Source organism: Panulirus ornatus, chromosome 17 (assembly GCF_036320965.1).
Source record: "Panulirus ornatus isolate Po-2019 chromosome 17, ASM3632096v1, whole genome shotgun sequence".
Lineage (NCBI taxonomy): Eukaryota > Metazoa > Arthropoda > Malacostraca > Decapoda > Palinuridae > Panulirus > Panulirus ornatus.
The window spans coordinates 52901008-52923733 of NC_092240.1; the positions used below are offsets into that span (position 1 = coordinate 52901008).

General features: G+C 44.7%; 1 protein-coding gene across 1 annotated transcript in view; it reads right to left on the reverse strand.

The window, feature by feature from the left end:
- LOC139754450 (uncharacterized) overlaps nt 1-17771 on the reverse strand; it is a 33486-nt gene extending 15715 nt beyond the window's left edge. Inside the window, exons 1-19 of the mRNA XM_071671724.1 lie at nt 17570-17771; nt 15551-15731; nt 14512-14690; nt 13351-13443; nt 12838-12966; nt 11896-12053; nt 10476-10729; nt 9289-9518; nt 8665-8841; nt 8115-8224; nt 7746-7914; nt 7517-7602; nt 7097-7279; nt 5723-5867; nt 4608-4786; nt 3665-3863; nt 3305-3424; nt 2679-2798; nt 1043-1230 (exon numbers count right to left, since the gene is read on the reverse strand). Coding sequence (XP_071527825.1) covers nt 1043-1230; nt 2679-2798; nt 3305-3424; nt 3665-3863; nt 4608-4786; nt 5723-5867; nt 7097-7279; nt 7517-7602; nt 7746-7914; nt 8115-8224; nt 8665-8841; nt 9289-9518; nt 10476-10729; nt 11896-12053; nt 12838-12966; nt 13351-13443; nt 14512-14690; nt 15551-15731; nt 17570-17771 — 3102 coding nt within the window. The remainder of the gene's footprint in view (nt 1-1042; nt 1231-2678; nt 2799-3304; nt 3425-3664; nt 3864-4607; nt 4787-5722; nt 5868-7096; nt 7280-7516; nt 7603-7745; nt 7915-8114; nt 8225-8664; nt 8842-9288; nt 9519-10475; nt 10730-11895; nt 12054-12837; nt 12967-13350; nt 13444-14511; nt 14691-15550; nt 15732-17569) is intronic.
- Nucleotides 17772-22726: the final 4955 nt, after the last annotated feature.

Genomic DNA, 22726 nt, shown 5'->3' on the forward strand with positions numbered 1-22726 from the left:
CACCACGCCAGCTTTTATTGGCTAAAAGATTCAAAATATTAACTTGATTAAATCAAGGTACAAATTAGAAGAATATTGCCAATAATTGATGTGGATGAAACTGAAAACTCTGTAAAGCTCCTGAAACCTATTCACTTTTAGTTATCCAAAACCTATTAACGCAGTCAGTGGGTTAATTCAGAGATGAAAGTTGGCATTTAAATTTCATTAACCTCGTTGAAAAGTTGAAATCCATATCAGGAGGTAGGGAAAAATGTGTAAAAATCAATTTTCAACTAAATGAAATGTATTAACGACGTTCACTGTGGGAGTTTCAGTGAATTCGAATAAAAGGCCAAAGCCAACTTGAACGTTTAAACTCGAGCCTCCCAGTGATGTGCTGTGCCACATCAGCTCAAGCTTGTAGGCGGCTGAACTTCATTATTATTCTTCATGACCGTCCCTCCAGGGAGTGAGGCGAAACCTGACTGAGCTCTGGGTTCACCGCGTTAGACGCGACAGGGAATGACGTTTGGACAGATGTGACGTGTGGCAGGACTAACGCAAGGACGTCTGGCGGCGGATGCTGTGGGAGGATTCTGAGGTAAGCGGACGTCCATGGAAGATTTCTAAAGAAGGAAGACATCTGGGGAAGGATTCTTTGGAAGGAGGACGCCTGGGGAAGGATTCTAAGGAAGGGCGACGTCCGAGGAAGGATTCTAAGGAGCTGGGTGGGGCTTCTGGGAACAAGGATTCATCGAACGCCAGGATCCGTCTTGGGGGAACTTCGAGGCTACTGACCAGTCTTCGGAATAGAGAGCCATTTTGCTTTCAAACTCCAGAATATCGTAAGAGGCGCGGCACAACGAGGACCCGTAGTTTAAAGCTTTCACAAGATGTCGTACGCAGCTTACGTCTTTCGTAGTATCGTTAAGGTAGGCATCAATGACGTACATTTAGTAAGGCTATTAGAGGTCATAGGATCTATAAATGCTAGTTAGATTTAGTTTGTCCAAATGAACACTACTCGGGTCTACTGGCCTCACACTGTACAGTGACTTACCGTGATGGTGTCGAGAGCTGTGCTGATGGCGACGGAGGAGGAGGCCAGGACTTGGGTGAAGGCGGCCGACGGGACGGTGTAGGAGTAGCCAGCCCGCCTCAGGAACACGTCCTCCGGCACCCTGACCGAGTTGACCCTCCCTGCCACCCTCACTGACTGGCTCCTCACGCTCTCCACCCGGTGCTGCCCTGCACCGTGGCCCAACAGATTATACCAGTTAGTACCGTACAACAGACAAGTGACTGGCTACTGCTGCCTTGAACCGTAGCCCAACAGTTACACCAGTTAGGGCACTAACATTCAAGAACTGTCAAGTGCCAGAAAGAGGGACTGGTTCCCAAGGATGCTAAACTCCTATATTGCTACCGTGTCCGAACATGGATGACAAAGTGAGATCTGAGGGGAGATCGCCTTGCTTTGCCTGCTCGAGGCTACACAGCCATTGAAAAATTCCCTTTGAGCAAGGCTGTATCACGGAGTAAGTCTTTTCCAAGATATTTCTCACTCCAAAGGGGTCTAAAGTTCCCTGCTACAGGAAGTAGCGCAGCCTTTAGAAAGTTGCTGGGTAACACTAGGACTATTACAAATTGCTTCTGGGGTGATTATGTTTAAATCAAAAGATTAAAGGAACAAATCTCAATACAAGTGGCAGTGTGTATAGTAGAATAACTATTGCTAGTGTTGAAAGGTTTAGTTAAACCCTTGTTGGCGAAGAATAAAGTGGGAGTAGAAAGAAAATGGCAGTCATCAAAAGGGCCCACTAGTGAAAAGTGTATTTAGAGCAGTCATGTTCATGCAGAAGATAAATGAGAGACTATGTTTATATCCATCGAAATATTTAATCCGAAATAATTGCTTGACAACTTCAGGCCAGACAAATGAATAATTTTCAAAATCCTTAGTCCGTGGTGAGTGCAAGGAGGAGAGAGAGAGAGAGAGAGAGAGAGAGAGAGAGAGAGAGAGAGAGAGAGAGAGAGAGAGAGAGAGAGAGATGCAGCGAGGATAGATTAGGGATGGATACGTTTCAAATGATAGCATAATGAGTAGAAGTCTGGTTCTCTAAGCCTTCCATGTACAGAAGTCGTGTGAATACACATTTCTCGTACAAATTGTGTTTAAAATGAAAAATTATGAAGCCCTTACGAGTCTTGCAAGTCTATATGTCACTAAAACTGGGCATTAGTCGATGTGTGACAATGATTATAGAGATTTGGTATCTGATCCACCCTATGAAAATTGGAAATGCAGTTAACAGGAAATTTGCCTTTGTATTTAGATAGAGATTCACTCCATAATTCCACTTGCAAACACGTATAACTCATTACGCATTATATTTGCTTAGTAAGTGCATCTTGGCCAGTTGAACCCTCAAAACCGTCCCTGTATTAAGAATAACAATGAAAAACAACAACGATAAAGGACCATCTACAATGACGGTAAAAGGTCAGGTTATTATGCCCTACCTCAAGTCTTTCATAGTTAATCAGTGAGCTTTGATGTATCGCATCCATTTTAACGTTTGACACCTCAACGACATGACGTGGTCAAGGGTTCAACTACCGTAAGGGCTGTGGGATCGATTGTCCAAATTTTCAGCAAGATTCTCTTTGGACTACCACCACCACTGCTCACTGACCTGTTATGACCTGTTCCTTGAGGTCATCTGTCCTCAGCGGGTGGTAGAGGTCGATGTTCGAGGTGACGTTGACCACCGCATTCTTGGGATGGACAAGGTCACCTCTTACCACCAGTCGACCTGAGGAACGAGGAATGCATTGCGAGACATTATGACAATTTTCAGTCTGGAGGTTTTGTCAGATGTACCTGAAATTTTAAGAGACTTCTTGCGGATAATGGGGTCTTCAATATCATCAATGGCACTTACCATTGGTGGTGGTGTGAGTTTCGAGTTACCTACCCAAGGAGGGTGTGTGTGTGTGTGTGTTTGGAATACTTACCATCGGGATCGGGGCTACTTACCACTGAAGATGGAAGTGTGTGTTTGGAGTACTTACCATTGATGGTGGTGGTGTGTACGTGGCCTACTTTCTCTTGATGGTGATGGTATGTACATGGTCTACTTACCATTGATGGTGGTTGGCGTCTGGCCTACTAACCATTGATGGTGGTGGGTTCGTGTCTGGTCTACTTACCACTGCTAATGGTGGTGGGTTCGTGTCTGGTCTACTTACCGCTGCTGCTGATGGTTCGTGTCTCGTCTGCTTACCGCTGCTGATGATGGTTCGTGTCTGGTCTACTTACCATTGATGGTGGCGGAAGCGTCGCTGGTAACAAGGCTCTGGAACAGGTCACTGACTCCGATGCCGTTGATGGAGCTTACGTACACAGAGCCAGCCTTCAGGGAGGAGCAGCCGATGGATCCTGCAGGAGGCAAGGCAGGTGGTCAAGACGAACACGTCAACAGGGGCCGTCATGGTGTGCCCTAGTTCAAAGGCTTACGTGAAGTAATGTAATCATTAAAATCCTTTTAGTAATCATGCAAGATACTAGAAGTAATGTAATCGTGTAAAATTGTACTGGGTCAAAAGTTTCGCAACGTCAAGCGCGAACGGCAGGACTTCAATTTTAACATCTGCAGCTAAATGGGTCAAGGAGGAGAACCTGTGTGGTTCTGGACATCTGTAGTGAGGAGGAGAGAGTCCCGGGCGACGCGCACACCATCCACGGTGCCAGACGTCCCAACTCGAGCCGTCCCCACCTCCTCCAGGAAGGTCACCTCGCCTTCTATTCTGTGGCGACCGTTTAAAGTGACGTACTCGCTCACCGGGCGGCCGTCAAGTCTCGTTACCCTCACCCCGGCCTGCGAGGTAGATGAACTCGCCGTTATTCATATACAAGTCATGTCTGTGTCTACCACAACTAACCTACCGATTCGCTAGTATTCCTTGGCTGCTAACAAGGTCAAAAGTCATTATGCAACGATACAGCAAGCACGAGTTCACCTCGATCGGTTTAGAAAGTAATACCAAAGTATAGAAAAATCCAAATTATATTCAGTTGTATTTGGTACGAAAAACGAAAGGGTTACTCAGTGCATAGATTAAAGTTCAGATCTATGGAAAATACGATAGTTTGTCAAATGAATGAAAAGTCCAGTTAAGGCGAGGCTCTGTTACAAACGGTCAAGTTACAGTATCTTACTGTAATGATCATTAACTATAGGAGGTCTGGGGGAAGTTATAGTGGCGATTTAGGAGGTAATATGACCCAGGTTAGGGTGACAATACTGGAGGTTAGGGAGGCATGCCAAGGAGAATGCAGGACGCTCACTTGTGTGATTAGTATTCCATACCACGACCCAAGCGGGTGATCTTAGAACCCGGGGGTCATATAGAGGATATAACGAACATAAAGGATTTTCGAGGTAGTTTGATATGTTATATGTCACTTCATAAACATGGGAGAGGGACAAGTTATGAGCGTGGTCACCATCGAGACAAATCGCCTCGTGGAATAAAAGCCATGACCTCTCGCCATTTGACTGACTGTCGAACAATCCAATTCGTAAAACTACAGTTCTGACGACGCTGTTCAGCCAACATACCTGCACGTCGACGTTCTTGAAGTCGCATCGCCCCACGTGGATGGGTCCAGACGCCCCCATCTCCACAGGGTCTTCCTGACCAACCAGGTCATGTCCGTTTATCCAGACCGCCACCAGGTTGTCCACGGAGGAGATGTCGGAGGTTTCCAGGGCGTCCAGGTGAGCGAAGTGGAGGCCGGCTGAGGACGAGAGACCAAAAAGGGAAAAAGTTAAGCAATATTCTCGAATGCTGTCGCTCAGGAACTGCCGGTCCGCGTCCTCGCTGCTGCTATATTCCCATACTGAAAATTGGAACTGGTAATCTATTTTACATCTACAGTCATTACCAGGTCAGAGGGTAATGAGATACAGCCAAGCAGAGGATTTACGTAGCAATCAAGTCTCGCATAATAACCTTCAGGAACGTACAATGTCGTGGGTTAGTGTGTGACCATAGACAGGCATCGAGGTAGTGGAGGAACATCACCTCTCACTGCCTCTGGCTACAGGGCAGGATGCGAGAGCAGAGAGAGGCACTATGTCCCTTGCATGACAGAGGAAGCCAAAATACTCGTCAGCTGTTCATACAAGATCAGTATGGATGGTAAAACTAACTTCCATACGATCAATTGGAAGTTCATTAACACGAGCAGTTTGTAATACACCAAACTATCTTTAAACCGAGGATTACTACACCCGTTAATCTGGTTCCCTTTGATAGAGATGAACACTTGTGACTAATGTCGTCCACGAGGTGGTTTGAATGTATACTTTGGCCTTAAATGTCTCTTCATGAAAGTGTGCTAGACCACGAACCAGTATGACCTTCATGAACCTCGTTTCCATAGGGACCCGACCTATAACTAGAACCGAGATTGATAATCATGTCTCGTGATCTTTGGAATATGTTACCGTCCTGGTTAATTGTAGTACAGTGACAAGATCAACGTTTCTCGTTACCTCTTGTTATGGACAGAGACGAAGATTCTATACACAAGATGGCGATAGAAGCTCGTCTATTTTTATGTGTAGCATCAAGGAAAATCTGTCTACTGGCAAGACTAAGAATATATTCTTGGTCTATCATCACTACTGTCTGAACATTACTTGATCCTGTGTGTCGTCTAATATCCTACCTGGCCAGGACACGGGTCCAGCGAGAGGGATGGCGTCCAGGATCCTCTCTTGTGCCCGCTTCAAGTCCTGCTGGAGGATCAGCCTTCGGGCCTCCAGGTGGTTGGGCAAGTCGGGCAGCCACTGACCCTTCCCGCGGATATAAACCTGAACAGAACAAGAGATTCAAGAATGTCTCGTAGACCCGGACTTGGCGAAGCACGGGTAACTATTTACCTTCAGTTCAGCACATCTTCAGATCAAGGGTCATGAACTGCTCTTAACATACCCACGGGTACCCTGTGCCATTGGTGATAGGCGTGGCAGTTCACAAAGGCTGAACATTTGTTGAACTAAAAGGTAAATGGTGAATTCTGCCCAAGAGTCTTGGGATTTTAAGAGATACTGGAGATTTTCGAATCGGAATATTTCATTTGCACGATGCTCCTGTCCAACAAAATTCCTGAAAATGAGGTTTAGCGCTTTACTGAATTATCAGACAACATTACTATTATATATACTCTCTGCTGCGAGGGAGTGGATCACGGGGAATTTATGTTCATGCGATGATTTTCGTGTTAAGATGTTGGCGTCTTTGGATATAGACCAGCATTAAATTTAATGGATGTTGAGACAGGTAGTACTTTTAAAGTTAAAAGAAATTAAATAAAGTTCGCTCGTATCTTGTTTCATCCATTCATCTAAAACTAAAATGGCTTCATGAAAGATTAAAGTCCTGAGAACTAGACAAAAAAAAAAAAAAAATGTATCAGGAATTACTTTTCAGAAAACCTTGATTATGGAGTACGAGAAACTATTTGCAAGGACGGCAAGACAAGAAATCTACGAATCTAGTAATATTTTCCTGTTAATCAGTTGATTTCTAGCCCGTGTAAAGTTAATCCTACAACAAGGTCAAAACAAAATCAACATTTTGTTTTCCTCATTACAAGTTTCTTGGTGCTAAAATAACTTCAAGCCTTTAATGGTTCATGTGGCAGTACTACCTGCATGGCTGGTATCTTGAAGTATATGTGAAGACTGGTTAACACAGACTCCAACTTTTATTCCACTTCACGTAATTATGAGCAAAATATTGGATGAAGGGTAGGCAAGCAAATACAGAGATAAGAACGTATTCTGTACTAACTTTGACTGTCGATTTGAGGAAAGTTATGCATTGTTCTTAAGAATACCTCGTCGAAAGTATTCAAGAGTAAATTTGTACCCTTCCCCAAATTTCCTTCATTCCTTTCGCCATTGTCTCGCCGTGGACAAGACCTGTAGTATGGTCAGGTCATTGGAGTCGAGCTAGAGGCAAAATACGTCTCCCTCTAAACTGATGGGCCTTATTCTCTTCCCCTATCAAGTGATGGGTATCTCTCCTCCTCTCTCACCTGATGGGCCTCACTCGCCCCCAATACAGTGAGGTTCCCGTCTATCGTCACCGACTGCGTGAAGGTGTAGGGAAGGGAGTTTCGAGGGGCGGCGTCCACCTGCTGTTGTAAGGCGACCAGGTCCTCCTCCTCCAGGCGAGCCAGTCGCTCTTCGCACCACCGCTCAGACACCGTGTAGAACTCCTGATAGGAGACGAGGGAGAAATTAGTTATTCGGCTCCAATACCTTAAGCTTCCCAGTCCAGCAGATGGGATTCGATCCCAGTCAGTAGTTCAGTATAGACTGCACATGTAAGCAGAACCTTAACTTGTAGGCTTAAGACCCGCTTTTGTTGTGGGTTTTGTCTCACACACTCTGCTTTGTAGAAGACCTGTCCCCTCCACACACACACACACACACACACACACACACACACACACCTGCATTGCTCTGTCCCTCTTGAACGATACGGTGTATATAGACGGGGTGTACGCCGCCGATAATTCAGGATCCTGATTTGTTACACCTAAAAATAGAAAAATGATTGTTGAAGTGTCAGAGACTAAAGTCATTGTTGAAGACACCAAAAAAACTTCAGATATCTTATGACGAGTGGAGAATATACCCCTCCCTACCATCGACAGCCTCCTTCTCCTCCTCTAAACCCACCTATGAGGATCGTGCCATTCCAAATGACGGAGGCCATGCTGGTGACGCCGACGCCAAAGGGCCCGGCCGTGTGCTGGATGGCCGTCGGGACAAACCTCCAGCCATTGTACTGATAGAACTTCACCCCCGTGAGGGCGTTAGCTACGGCCAACAGCACGCTGGACTCCAACTGTGGAAGTTGATATATGCATATGAACAGTACTGATCAAGATTACGACAATACTACTACTACTACGACTAATCATACAAGAAACTTCTTTACAATGCCAAAACCTTTCAGAGACCTTATAATTTCACTTCACAGAGTATTAAGAGTCAGATGAAAGTATAAAGTAGTTTGGGGGTTCTCAAAAGTAGCACCCGCCTAACCTGTATAGCGAGCCACTGGAGAGCTGCGGCGGTCGGGATGGACTGGAACAGTATAAATCTTCCGTCGTAATAGCGATAGATCCTCGATTCGGTGTACGGGTTGCAGCCACCTGGAATAACATTGAAAAAAAAGCATCGATAGACTTTTTCAAGAGATTGAACATGGTCCTTTTTATCCCAAAGATATTTAAGCAATTTGACCATATTCCAATATTTACTCTTCCCTCCCTTTTTTTTTTTTTTGAGGGGGTGAAAGGTTAAGATTAGTGGCCTGGTTATGTTTGTGTAGATAACAGTTTTACGGCTCGTGGTTCCTGCATGGATTGCAGGTCTAATATTTACATTCAGTCTTTGATACTCAACGAGTGAAGATCAAATGGACATGACGGGCAAAGGAGAGGGCCGTCCAATTTCCCAATATACATTTGCCACTTTTTTAGTCGTTCCTGTGCATTAATACACACCGTAATTATCAGACTCTCTTAATGACACTACGCCTCTTATCTTGCCAAGTTCTCTTATCTGCATTGCCTAAGGAACGGGTACCTACCGTCCGCTTCATCCTCGCAGGAGTTGGCGACAGCGAGGTACGTGTGGGGGAGGAACCCGTACCCCATGGTGAAGATCTCTATGTGCTTGGCGCCCTTCGTCAGTATCTGCTGGAAGGGCACGTAACGCTCCACGTCTATAGAGTACCGGAAGATGGTGCTGTGGGTGTTGTGTTGACCTGCAGAAGGGGACGAGTTACCGATGCATCGAGCTGTGGATAGATGCTGTGGCCTGACCTAGCGTCAGGAGTTGCTATAGTTTGACCAAAGGCATTCTATAGATGCTATAGCATGATCTTAGGGGCCTAGAGATGAATGCTATAGCTTGTCCTGAGGTGTTGATAGATAGATGCTATAGCTTGACCTCAGCTATCAATAGATAGATGCTTGACCAAGTGTCAGTATACAGATGCCATGGCTTTATCAGAGCTTTACCCTACTAGTCAATAGATTCTGGAGCTGAACATGGGGTCAGTATATGTTGTAGCTTAACCGGAGGTGTCAATATATGTTCTAGCTTAACCGGAGGCGTCAGCCGATAGACGCTGTAGTCTGACCTGTGTAAATAGATGCTAAAACTTTACCTTCATTTGTCCAACAGATACCGTTGTCTTGGCCGTACAAACCTTTGTTGTTGATAAAGTTGGCCATGGCAATGAAGTGGTGGTCTTTGGTCTTGAAGTGGCGTACGGAGGTCGGGTGCGTCCCCGGCAGCTGGTGGAGGAAGTCAAAGTACTGCCCCGTCCAGTAGTAGATCTTTGAGGTGGTGTGGTACGTGGTGGAGGTCGGCCCCCGGACACCGGCCCCGACAGACTTGGCTTCAGCCACCATCAGGAAGCACGTCCCTCGGTGCATCCTACAACAAGGAGAAAAATAGGAGACGTTCGAGCCCGATAACGGTACGCTTCCCTGGTACTCTGGTCTTTGAATCTAAACCTATCGTGCTCAAGGGCCGTACCGTCACGCTCAAGGGATGGTGATGGATGGTGTGGTCTACCAGTACCTGTAATATTCTAATCAGTTGCATTTCAATAATTCGATCTTATCCAGCGAAGAAAATGGCGATTTGTTCATCGAGAGCAACCTGCATTCTGATTTCATAAGTTAGCACGTCTCGTAAACAGCACTTTACAATGAACGCTAATGAAATAGTTTTCTATCATACGAAATTAAATCACGTCAAATCCGATCTCGCAGATGTATCTAATGAAATTGCTGCTTCTAATTACATTTCCCGATTACTTTTATATGGCCAATTCGTTGTAGTGGTTAAGGCTCATAGTCTAACCTCGAATGAGTCAGAATTCCGCAAATATTTGACTACGGTAAAAATAACTACCGATGAGTAAAGTAAATAACTGGTTACGAAAATCATATCCGTTATTTATACAACCCACAGAACACTGCTGTGGCAATGACGAATGTCAAGACAACGAAAAAAAACCCCACTATTTTCAGTCGCATGATTTAGATACTATAACTGCACAGTCTTCATGACTATTTGATAGCGAATTATTCATCCCTTTGAAACTTGTTCAAAGACTAGATTCCTCATTGATTTACGAGTTAGCCAGATCAAGTCCGGAATAGAGCATTGGAACATTGGGTCGAATGTGGACTTACCAGGTGTGGAGGTCGATTAATAGGGCTGTAGCACAAGAGTGTAGATTCGGCAGGTATGGAGGTCGGTTGGGCTGGTACATAGTCGAGTAGAAACTCACCAGGTGTTTAGGTCGGTTGGGCTGGAACGTAATCGAGTGTAAACTTACCAGGTGTGGAGGTCGACTGGACTGTACCCAAAGTGTCGACTCACCAGGTGTGCAGGTCGATTGGATTCTCTGTGGGAATGAACTGCAGGAGGTGGACGGTCAGGGTGCCATGCCCAGTCTTCGTCTCCTCCTTCACCTGGTAGACGGTCACGTCCACAGTTTGTCGGTCCGTCTGGTCGTAGAAGTTCTCCTTGAAGTACGGGGCGTTGCGGGTGATGCACAGCAGCAACAGCTGGTCGTCCAGCGCTTTGGAGAACTGGCAGTTAACGTTCCCAGCAAGGTCCAGGGTGTGAGTCACCTTCGAAGACAAAAATACAAAGGATTGCCTCTAGATATGCGTAAATGTTAAAAGTCTATTTCTCATATTATCAGACTTTCTAGAATGGACAGCCTGTTTATTCGAGAGCGCCAAGTGCGAGCTGGTTCCGTGGTAACCAAAGTAGCGGTGTGGCACATGGCGCTGATGTGGCCAGTAGTGCCCCCAATAGACGCTGGTAACAGCGGGCAGCTTGCCACCAGTCACGCCTCTGGACCGGCCGAGAGAGCAGCTGTGTTCAGGAGTTCATCACAGAACGTAACTTGAGAACGGTAGCTCAGCGGATGGTAGAATCCCTAACCATGAGCGAGCAATAGAAAGACCATCATTTTGCCTGAAGTATTGGCTTGCTTGAAGCCTAGGGCACTATTTTGCCTAACTTATGGGCTTGTTTGAAGCCTAGGAGGGCGAAACATACCCGATAGAGACTGTTTGCGAGAGTGTAATCCAGTATACATCATCCAGGTCAGTATATTTCTTAGTTTTATGGTTGGAAGGGACTGCACACGTCTCCACGAGTCATCACAGAACTCTAAGGACATTGCAAATCACAGTCGATTTACAGAAGAAAACGATTTTACAAACGTTTGAAGATGGCAAAGATTTTTACCGATTTTGGCAGTAGGAGGCACAAGTAAATGTTCTCTCCCTGTGTCAATATACAGTTCATGAATATCCGAATACTTAATAACAAATCTTTAGAAATTCCCAAAGAGAATGTTAATTCAGAAAATCTCACCCCAGATATAAGGATGTTTTTAGCCACTTCCTTTGACATCTCCAGGGGATAGATATCCCCACACACACCAGGTAGTGGAATGTCTGGCCTTTCAAAACACAAAGTAATATTTAGAAGAACTTGCGATACTATTGTGTCATATTTATCACACCACAAGTCAAATACCCTTCAGGAAATGAAGTACCTGCTATGAACTGGAGCAACCTGTGTAACATCATCCCTCTGGAGTCTGACTAAGACCCTTCGTTACCCCTGTCATCCCCTTGCGCTACCGCTCGCATGATGATCGTAGGGGAGCGCAATGAATTTGCCTGGGTTTCCGGCACAAATCAATCAGGCTCCTTGACTGGGTTGCAAGGCTTAAGTGTACACCCCCGACTCTGGCGAAGTTTCGCGGGGCGCGACTCACCTTGTAGGTGTTGCGGTCTAGGGTGCAGAGGGAGAGGCGATGCTCAGCGTTGATGATGGCCACGATGGCCCTCCCGTGCCACACTACCATCTCGATGGCCAGCGACCCGTTCACCTGCAGGGTGGACACGCCCTTGATGTCCTCCAGCACAGGTACTCCTGCAGGAGACGACGATAGATGGATAAATTGGCTCATAACATACCCCAGTACAAACAATAGTTCATTGAGGAAAAACTATTGAGAATTACGCATGTCAGTCTGGTACTGGATACTTTTAACTCAAGAAAACCATTGTGGTCACAGCAACAGTCGACTAGGCCATCCTACGCTCACGTCTACGTTCTACGAGGAGAGGCTTTACAGTCAACAACACTCGTCACGTTTTCAGACTACTGCGGACCTAAAGATGGTTCTGTTGTTCCCGAAACTCAAACTTCGCACAGATTTTGAGAAAATCTGCTTAGTCTTGTTCCCAGACTTATGTTTAAACGAAAGATTGAGATACTTGCCAAAGGCTCGACACGAAAATATTGTAGTCTCAACTGAATGATGGACATGTTTCGTTTTCGCTTTTCACATAACTTTTATACGGTCAAAACTCTTTCAAGTTTTCGTTAGACATTTCGTAGGTCACAGACCTGCATGATCGAACATACGAACTTAATCAACAGAGAAAATCGATGATAGTGATAAACCTTTTGCAGATGAAGCCACGAATGAGATTTGTATATCGAGCCTGGGTTGACCAAAAGCTTTAGGGGCACAAAGAGATTTGTGTTGAAATTGAAATTATAAGTCACCATCACTGCAAAGCTATCCATCACAGTACCTTACAACACGCTCAGTAGTAGTGCCATTGCACTCTTAGTATATGGTAAAGTGACTTTCACCAGTTGTCCATTTTCTTTATCGTTTCCTTGATAAAGAAGACCTGCCACCCACCGTCAGGGTCTTTGAAGAGGGGAAGATCGAGCGGGTGGTCCCTTCTTGTCCTGTGCCGCCCTCCGCCGCCCACACTGGCCTGGCCTTCTGCCGCCCACGCCTGCCTCTGCGTCGGTTCAAGGTCTCCATCTGCAGGGCGGAAGACATGTCAGTTCCTACGAATCTGACTGAATTTCAGTGTCTTGCGTTAATACCTACCAATTACTGTAAAGCGATACGTAATGCGAACGGAATCTGTAGGCCTACAGCGAAGGCTGAATTATTATCCTGTACTGTACCACATTTACCACTTTCCCCCAACCTTCAGCCTAAGCCACCACCAACCCAGTTACACGTATACCTTTATGTAGACCCAACGGTACACGCCCAGCACCACCTTCCTGGACTTCCAGCCTCAAGCAAAGACTGGACAGGCGCCAACCCAAAGGCTCTCTTGCGCCTCACCAACAGAGGAGCCCCAAAGACTTGTGGGGAAGCCTTCCAGAATCTGTTTCCAGTCCCTCCAGAACTCACCCGGGCGTCGGAGTCCAGCAGCGCGGATGAAGAGCGTCACCATCTCCTCTGCCTCCGTCAGGAGCCGCCTCCTGAAGGTACCCATGCGATCCGCTGAAGAAGAAACTCTGCGTCAGTCATGGATCATGTATGCTGCTCAACTTGTGCACCTGCTTATATAACAGTCTTCCCACTTGGAAGACCGTCCGTGAGGAGAAGTGGATGGTTCCCCAGTTTAGCTAATACTACTGCAAGGGCACGCTTGTCCGTGACATTTGGTCATCGTCCGTGTCAGGTGGCCGTTATGGTAGTGTTACGCCGTCTATAAGAACAATAATCTTTATAATGTCAATCTTCTAGGTTCCAGGTCTGGTCTCAACATACTGGATTCAGGAGTCATTTCATAGACTTGTAGTTCTGCCTCGAACAGTGAAAATATCAATGCCCTCTCAACAGATACACCTGGCAGTGGGTTTGTCAGAGGCTGACAAGACGATTCAAGCTGCCGTTGGCAGCAATTGCATCGCTGGAGCTAGAGAGTGTGGGACGAAATTGCGAAATCATAGTTGATTAAACAAGTCATTCGTCAATGACACTCGGGTTTTGCTAGAGGATCTGCAATATCTGACAAAACGAAATGAGAAATCAGATACGAGATGAACTGAGAGAGATGTTTACGTTACTTTAGAGATCTTAAGACACCTCTGACGCTTATGCAGGTTCTACTTTTGTTACGTTATGAAAACTTGAAGTCTCGTTACAATATAAAGCTGTTCTAAGCCCCTTCGACAGACCCACTACCGTGTTCCCTAACAAGCCCTGGAGAACATACATGCACAAGTATGAATAGACTATACGTGTGCACGTTTGCAAGCATGCTAATGTATTCATCGTCTCACGTGCCTTCACCCACAGGGGTAACCACGTCTGCGCATTCGCAAACACAGGTAGCCAAACAGAGCATTTAAGTCGGGCACTGGCTATCTGTCGCATCCATAGATGGTGTTGCAGTCATACCGCACACCCAACCACACCAATTGATGACCTTCTGAATGATAGGTTATGAAAGCTTGCCAAGTTTTACGACGAAGACAAAGTTTGAGAGATGGGGGCTCTTAAGAGTGTAGAACTTCAATCACCGTACGGTGTAGAGAGGTAAGTACACACGCACCCGATACTCACCCAGGTCTCTACCATCCTCCTGGATGATGTAGGGACGAACTCTCTCCCATATGGAGTTCAGAGTGGCTCCCAGGACACTCCTGCTGCCGTTGACGGCGAAGCCTTCGTCAGGAGCCGAGGACTCTGTCTTATTCACGGGTGCGCCATCCTCATCGTGTTCAGAATTTGAGACATTGTGGCTAGCGGGGGGAGAAGTTCACTTTCAGAATCTCTTATTTACCAGGCTCTGAAGTTTGTGGTGGACACAGTCACTTGAAGAAAACTGAAGGAAAACTTAAGTAAAGCAGTTACTACTGATACTTAAGATTACTTTAGACCCGTTGGAAATGCGGTTAGTTCATCGTTTTAGTTATGTGTATCTTGTTTTGCTGTGGTGCTGTAGCTTTTAGTCTGGAATAAAAGCTAACATTATATTTTATTCTAGATGTATTAAATAACGGGACAGTGATGAGAGGTTTGGATATCAGGGTAAATGTGGTGTTAGACAACTAATATTCAAAATCGACGGACACACAGGAATGGCAACGTACATTCGAAATTTATAGACATTGCAAATTTAAATGCGAGTAGTCGTGTTGCTCACTAAACATGTTTAGAAAATAAAAATAAAGTTACTCAGATCTAAAAAAAGCTTTAAATGTTCATATATGTATGGATGTGTAGTGATCTAACGAAAATCTGTATTAGATCGGGTGTCTCACGAGTAGACGACAAACTTCCTACATTTCCCAGCTACCAGAAGTATCGCATTGTTGGCCTGCAGGACTCTTGGAAATTAGTCCTAGGGTCTGATAGAGAGATTAAAGTCCATGCTACCCCCACCAAGATGAGGTTGGGGACGCACGTAAACACACTACAAGTCTAGTGTGTGTGTGTCTTAACCTCCGTGTGGCCCGAGGCAGCCGGACGCCTTGCCCAGGGTTCGAAGCAGACCCGTGGTGTATATACATTGGACTGTGTCTAAGCCCTATGGTGGTTTCTACCTCTCCACTCGTGAGCTGATGACCAACCACATTGTCCTCTCCATGCAAGACCTCACCTGTGGCGTGCACGGAGGGCACCATCGCTGTTAGTGGTGGGCAGGAGGACCACTAGGCTACAGCAGGCGAGGACTGCGGACAGTATTAAACGCCTGGTCATCGTCTCGTAAGATCTCGCACACCAGGTGGTGATCGTCTCTGGGGTCGAAGTCCTGTGCCGGCTACGGGTCGTCTTCGGATCTGGGAGGAGAAGAGGCATTCTTGAAGGAACCTTCGTCTCCCGTACATAGTCCGAGCGAGTCTACCACATGGCCCAGACGTAGGCTGCAGACACCGGCCAGTGCCTCAGGTTTAAACAATCTATTGGGGGATCATTTCGGAGATTGGGGTTTCGATCCTCAAGCCTAATGACCACCTTAAGCCACGCGGGGCTGTTTGAAGCAGAACTCTACCAATGGCAGGGTTGCATGACGAGTCAGAAGCGGTGTTATCTTTGAACCAGGCAATTAACGAGGTGTCATATCACGTACGACTGTACCAAACTGCCAACTATTAGTTCAAATATTAATCTGTTGAGCCTCATCTTCGTAACAGATTGTAGGCAGTTCAATATGGACTGATCAGCAATAGTGCTATTTGAAGACATTTGGGAAATTTGAGTGTAAATATGTTACCGTTATAATTCTCCGCTACCGTTAGGCAATGCTTCCCCGCTAGATCTAAACTAGCTTTAAAAACCTCCAGGTTTAAGTGAACATTTCTCCAAGCTGGTCCTAATAGGAAAACTAGCCAAAAAAAAAAAAATCGATATTGTCTACAAGAAAATCAATGGTGAAAGTACACCTGGGAACCTCGATTCACATTTAGAAATATTCCCATCTTTAAAATTCATATTCGCACAGTGCAAAGCCAACCAATGCCTCAACTTCTGGCCTTGACCACCTTAAATGGTCGTTATGTAGTGCACTTGAGAGAGCGTTCAAATCAGGTTCCACCACGGGGCAACATTATCCTACAAAGCTGCCCCAAAAAAATTTCAACTTAATTACGCCGTAAAGTTGCCTTTATATCGGTCGTTCTGGTCCCGCGACGACCTATTGTCGCCACATTACTACACAACACAATTCCAGAATAATGGTAGTTTCCCAATTTCGGCGTCGACTTGCGCGTTTCGGTATTTCCTTCCTTTATTTACAGATTATTTATCTTTTAAGAGGTTATGCGAAAGTCGCAGACGAAGTATTTTTCCTCAGCTCGTAATTTATTCTTAGGGAGAAGCAAACACAGACCCCCCCTCACACCTTTTTGTATAGCAATGGTGAAGGATCTTTGGATACTGATCCAGAGTGGTTTCCAAGGGGTATTTCGTGGCTTTATATTATGATAGTCCAATGTCGATTTTTCCAAACTTTCGGCCAAAGTCTGTCGGCAATTGTTTCTGATCTCGAAACTCGAGGGAAGATTGATATACATTTAACCAATGTATTTGTAAACTTTACATGATGGTTATGCATTGAACGAGTGCACTTGATCGAACGACATCGTTAAACAGGCTACCTAAACTACTCTTTACGTTGGTTGGGTCGGATGTAGGACTATCAATTACCTGGGATATGAAAGCAGTTAACATCAGTTTATAACCACTAATCTATTAGCCTTTAACACTTTCAAGTAATTTCAAAACGATCTAATTACCATAGTTATGCTTAGTTATCGTACCTCAAAGAAGTTAATTCGCCACAGTTGGCAGTTAGGCTAAAAACATAACCGGCTTAAAATAATGCAAAGTTTTTTTTAAAAAAAAAAAACGATACATCAGAACATTAAACCTTGAAGAGACAAAAAAGTCCGACTGAAGAAAGAAAATTGGCAACAGTTACATCCAAATTATTTAAGTTCACGTTTAAGCCAAACCAAAACCAGTATATTGACTCGTTACTCTTATGTTATTAATTGATTGATCAATGATAACTGCCATAAATCATTAGACCGGCGATGGTATGACACTCGTATCTTACCTTCCCGTGAAGGACAGTTCTATTTAGACAACACGCTGGCAAAATTAACACCAAAATTACCAACAGTCGACCTCTGGCTGGTCTCGGGGAAGGCGTCTACGTCCTGTCTCACCAGTCGCCGGCTGCACACTTGGGCGCAGTGGGCGATGCGAGCCGCGAGCAGTGTTGGACTGTGAACGATCCGTCCCGAATCCTGAGTTTCGCGGAACGTACGAGGCCAGTGACTCTGAACGACGCTGTCCCGAACCCTGAGTCGGAACATGCGAAGCCAATGAGCATCAATAGATTGAAAATACTGCTTGATCTACGGTGTTGGTGTACGATAGATATATCTATCAGATGTCATGCTTTAAAGCACTAGTTAGCCTTGCGTTCACCAAGGTTGAGGGTAATGCTTCGGGAAGAGTCTGTAACCTTGAAAAGAATGGATGTGATCCGTGAAACGGGTCGTTACCCCAAAGCTCAGTCCTTCGTTTTCCCCTCCAATTTGCATTTCTTAAATTCCCAATAAATGAAAATCTCATTTTATACCATAAAGAAATTCCTATCGAGTTAGGTAAAAAAAAAAAAAATTGATTACAGTTGTGTTAAGGGAGAGCAGGGCGTAAAATGACGTTGGGTCAAAATTTTGCGAGTGCTGTTCGTGTTTCCAAATATCCCTGCATTCTGTGCCTGTTTACGTGGAGCTCCCAGGAGATACACGAGCTTAAACAGGAGGCGAAGATGATGTGATGCGACACAGATCCCAGAGAGACGGGTACTACACGCTGACAATGACTGACAGACGAGGAAGGGAGGGTAATTCACGCTGATGATGACAGAAGAGGAAGGGAATTTCATGTTCGGTCGTCCACTGTAACTCGCCACCTTCATTACTCATGTTGGATTCTTTCGTTTCCCCACCCGCCTCTTCTTACTCGCTAATTACATAATTATGACCTCAATAATTACTTCCGAATATTTTCTCTGACGTCAGTTTTTTTTCTTTTAAGCTTAGAAACTTGAGACTATGTTAATTGATGATGGTCGTTCTTTTAGGTATTATCTCTCTCTCTCTCTCTCTCTCTCTCTCTCTCTCTCTCTCTCTCTCTCTCTTCTATATATATATATATATATATATATATATATTTTTTTTTTTTTTTTTTTCTTTTTGCGATGTCGTTTCTTGTGGTCACAACCATATTGAAGAAATGTCAATGGCAGACTATTGGATTTTGAACAGAATTGGCAGTGAAGCAAAGGTACTTTTTTCCCGCCATCTGTTTATTGGATCGTTTGATTTTGGCAAGGTCCCTGGCTGTGGTGTGTGTGTTATGACTTCATCTTCCTGCTTGTGCCATGTCAGTTACGATACGAAGAGAGATTTAACAGGGTATGCACTTGATCATCCCCATTCACTTGGATTCGCATTGATGACGTGCCTTTGTTTTTGCGACCGAGGTTCCCTGGAACACGACCTGTTCCAGGGAACGTCTGGAATAAGTCAAAAGAAGTGAGGGATGGAAGCCTAAGAGTCCATGGTTTATGAATAGTACCCTTTTGGCTGTAGGCTGACGCATAATGACTTATGAAGCGATGAGATTTTGCATAGGGAGAAGAGGAGAAAAGGGATGGACAAAGATGGGGTTCCAGGAAGTATTGCATGTTACTTCCAGGGTTGCTTACACCAAGAAAAGGATGAACACCTCTGACCTGTACACACATACGTACCCTTGCCTTGACCAAATTTCAGTCGTGTATATTCTAGTTTTCGTGTAATATTGGATGGGAGCAGCTTATTGAACATTCCCTCATTCAGGTATATGAATGTGAATCTAATATCAACCAGCAGAAGGTTGGTCTCCTTTAAGGTTCCCGTAAGTTTAGGCTTTGACGACAGGTTATAGGGACAATATGTGCACCCAGAGTCACTCTCGGTTATAAATTCCTGCAGCATATTTCGCCCCAGTTACTGTTCGCATCGAGGCGTTGTCTCACAGTCTCCCGTCTTCATTACTTGGGTCAACAGCACCATCGTATTTCTCAAGTGTGGAATAAGGAATCAGGATGGCGTGGAAAGATGAGGGGAGGCGAACCGCCAAGCGGACGCCGCTTTGAGTGCTGGGAGATGTGAAATGAGGCGGTCAACCCTGTATGAGAAAGGCGTCGGGGAAGCTTATATATAAACGACCTGGCGAACGCTTTGGCGGGCGATCGGAAATTTCTTGCTCGACGATTGGGTCCGCCATTCAGCGGGTTGCTACGCCCCCTTCCTTTCCTCGGAGTTCTCTGCCACGTTATCGCATAAGAGTGTTGCTGCAGGTTCTCCATGGACTATCCTAATCTTCACAGACTGATGTTCCAAAAGAAGAATCTTCCCCCCAGACACCGAATCACAGAAATTAATACTTGGGTGAAAATGCGTCCGCGTGATCACGGGTGTATACAACAAGCTTTCACCTTCCGCCGATAGATGGTAGCACCTGTGGTGGTGGGGGGGTATGGCTGGACGTCGCTCGGTACTTGACCTCCCCAAATGAAATAAGATTATGCTACGGAATTCCAGCGTCCTCACCGTGCTAGGATATTGCCGCCCAGCCCCCATCTCAGCCCTTCAGGAATACTCCCGTACGCAATATTGCGTCACCCACGCTTCAAGGGTTGAAGCATTATTGGATGCTACACACAGACACACACATACGTGGACACTATATAAATATATATATATATATATATATATATATATATGTATATATATATATATATATATATATATATTCCATTACTGAAAACTTGAAACCACGATGGTATTATTATGGCGCCTTGATATATTCTATACATGACATCAATCAGTCAATTGATTATTGATGTCACTTGTGAGCACACACTGCGTTCATCCATCTTGGCTTAATATCGTTTGGAGACAGTCTTCTCTATGGTCCTCCAGTCATGGACAATCACGCATCGTGAAGTCTTCTCTCCCGACTGGTTTAAAGTAGTTTTTCCTGTTGTATTTCTGTATGCTTACTGTATCCCGAATGTATAATGAGAGCCCGGTAACACCATTATGTATAAAACCCGAGAAGGATTAATTACTGTGACAAATATTTCCCGTTTTCGTATTACTGCGCGTCTCTGAACAGACTCACATTTCGTAGATATATCACAGTTTTCGAGAAGCCGCTTGTGCACACACATATGCCTCCAAAAACACACACGAAATCTTAAATCCCACAGTTAACAGGAAAATAGTTCGGCTCGTTTTGGTTAAATGAGCCAAATGTGTCTAACAGGTTTGTAAACACCAGCTGTAGAGAGAGATTAGTTCATTTCATAGGGAAATTAAACAAGCATGTCGTTAGAAACAGTTTAGTGGAATAAATCATGGTAATATTTACCTTGTAAATACCCATTTTGGTCACAGTCTACATGTTTAAAAAAAGCCCAAAAACTTGTTTACATGTTTGACATGACTTTTGGTGTACAGTGTATATGCACAAAACGAGCGAGTTTGGACGGTTGGGTTATCAGAAGCAGAGTTTCAAAAGTTGGCACAGAACCCTTTAGAAAATGTTAATTATCCTAGTTGTGTCTGCATTTCTCTAAAGCAGTAGTGATGACAGTAGTTCACTATCGACTCGGGGTTCTTCATGTTTCAACAAAGTTTTCATCCATTTCAGGGGAACATCGTAAATGTCCAATTTCAAGATTTCTTAGCACAATGGCACACATTCGAAACTTTAAATTTCCCATTGATTTGGGGATTTAGATAAACATCTTAGGTTGACAAGCTTTTTATTAACAAGTTACAATATATCCCTCAACATTACATAAACTCAAGCTCACACGTACCTCTACCCTACCAGAGTATATTAAAGTAAAACTTATCTTTACACACACAAAATAACCAGCTCATTTTCTCATATTAAGGTAATAGATTACATTTGAGGCTAGACTTCATACATGCCGCTGACAATTTACGCCAACATTTTTGTCTAAATGCTGTGATTTTTGAGCGTCTCCCGCGCCCCACCCAGACTATTGCCGTCGAGCCAAGTCCTTCGTGAACACCGCTAGTGTCACACCCCTTCACTCTACTGTCCAATCAGTCTCCCCTCGACTCCCTAAACCCACCATGTAAAGCACCTCACCTCATCCGTAGGCATTCCCGGGTCCCACACAAACTCGTTAAGCTTCATCTCTAGTACATTCCACGTAGAATAAACGTCTGTATTACACACCTCAGAACTAATCCGTTCCGTTCCCCATTCCCCCCTTTAACCATGGGGACTGCCTTGTTGCAACGGTCCTTTTAACAACCACTCTTTCTGAACACGATCGCAATCGTTATCCTGATTGATTACCCAAGACTCGCCAGAGACCCTCTCGCCATGAGGTACGTGGTCCAATGACGGACCTTCTTGGTCTTTGAGACCTCAAGAATATTACCTTGTGGCTGCTGGTTATTTTCATCAGTGCCTAATTTTGTATTTTTTTTTTTTTACGAGGCTGGGAAGGGGGAAATCATTGCCTATTCCTAGTCAGTGTAGGAAGGTTTACCCTCAGCATCCTGGGCATGTGTGGTTATTTCCGGGAACGCACTCGTTGCTCAATCGAGGGACATGTCTTTTAAAAACAATCTCGTCTGGATAGATAAAGGTCGTTTAAAAAAAAAAAAAAAAAAAAAAAAAAGTTGCATGGGGAAAAAAAAATATTAGTCTTCCAGGCGTAAAGATTAAAGAAAATTAGTGTCCAATATAGGGCACACATTGATTATGCTTCCAGTAATAACCAGTCTAATGATTTGTTGAACGACTTGGGTCTTCCCTTATCAAATGCGAACACGTACCCCACAAACGAACAGTGGGACCAATTGGCTCTCGTCCTGTCTTGATTAGAAAAAATTATGAGTTCTAATTCATTTGCTTTTGTATCTTCGTAACTTTCAATTCCTTTATTTTTATAGGTTATAGTCTTTTACTACAAACGGCATCGAGAGAATCCAGTGCTATTTTGGCGTTTGCATTCCTTTTGCATCCAAATCCAGTGGTAGTCTTACATAAAGCAGACGAACAAAATGCTATACCCCTTGCTATTCCGAAGCGGCGCCATCATCTACACACAATCAACAGTGCTTTCGTCGAGGCAAAGAATCTTTTCTTTCCTTAGGTTAGGATTGGCTCCTGATGGCACACTAGCATCTAATCCTGGAGCCCAGGAAGGACATAGGAAAATATA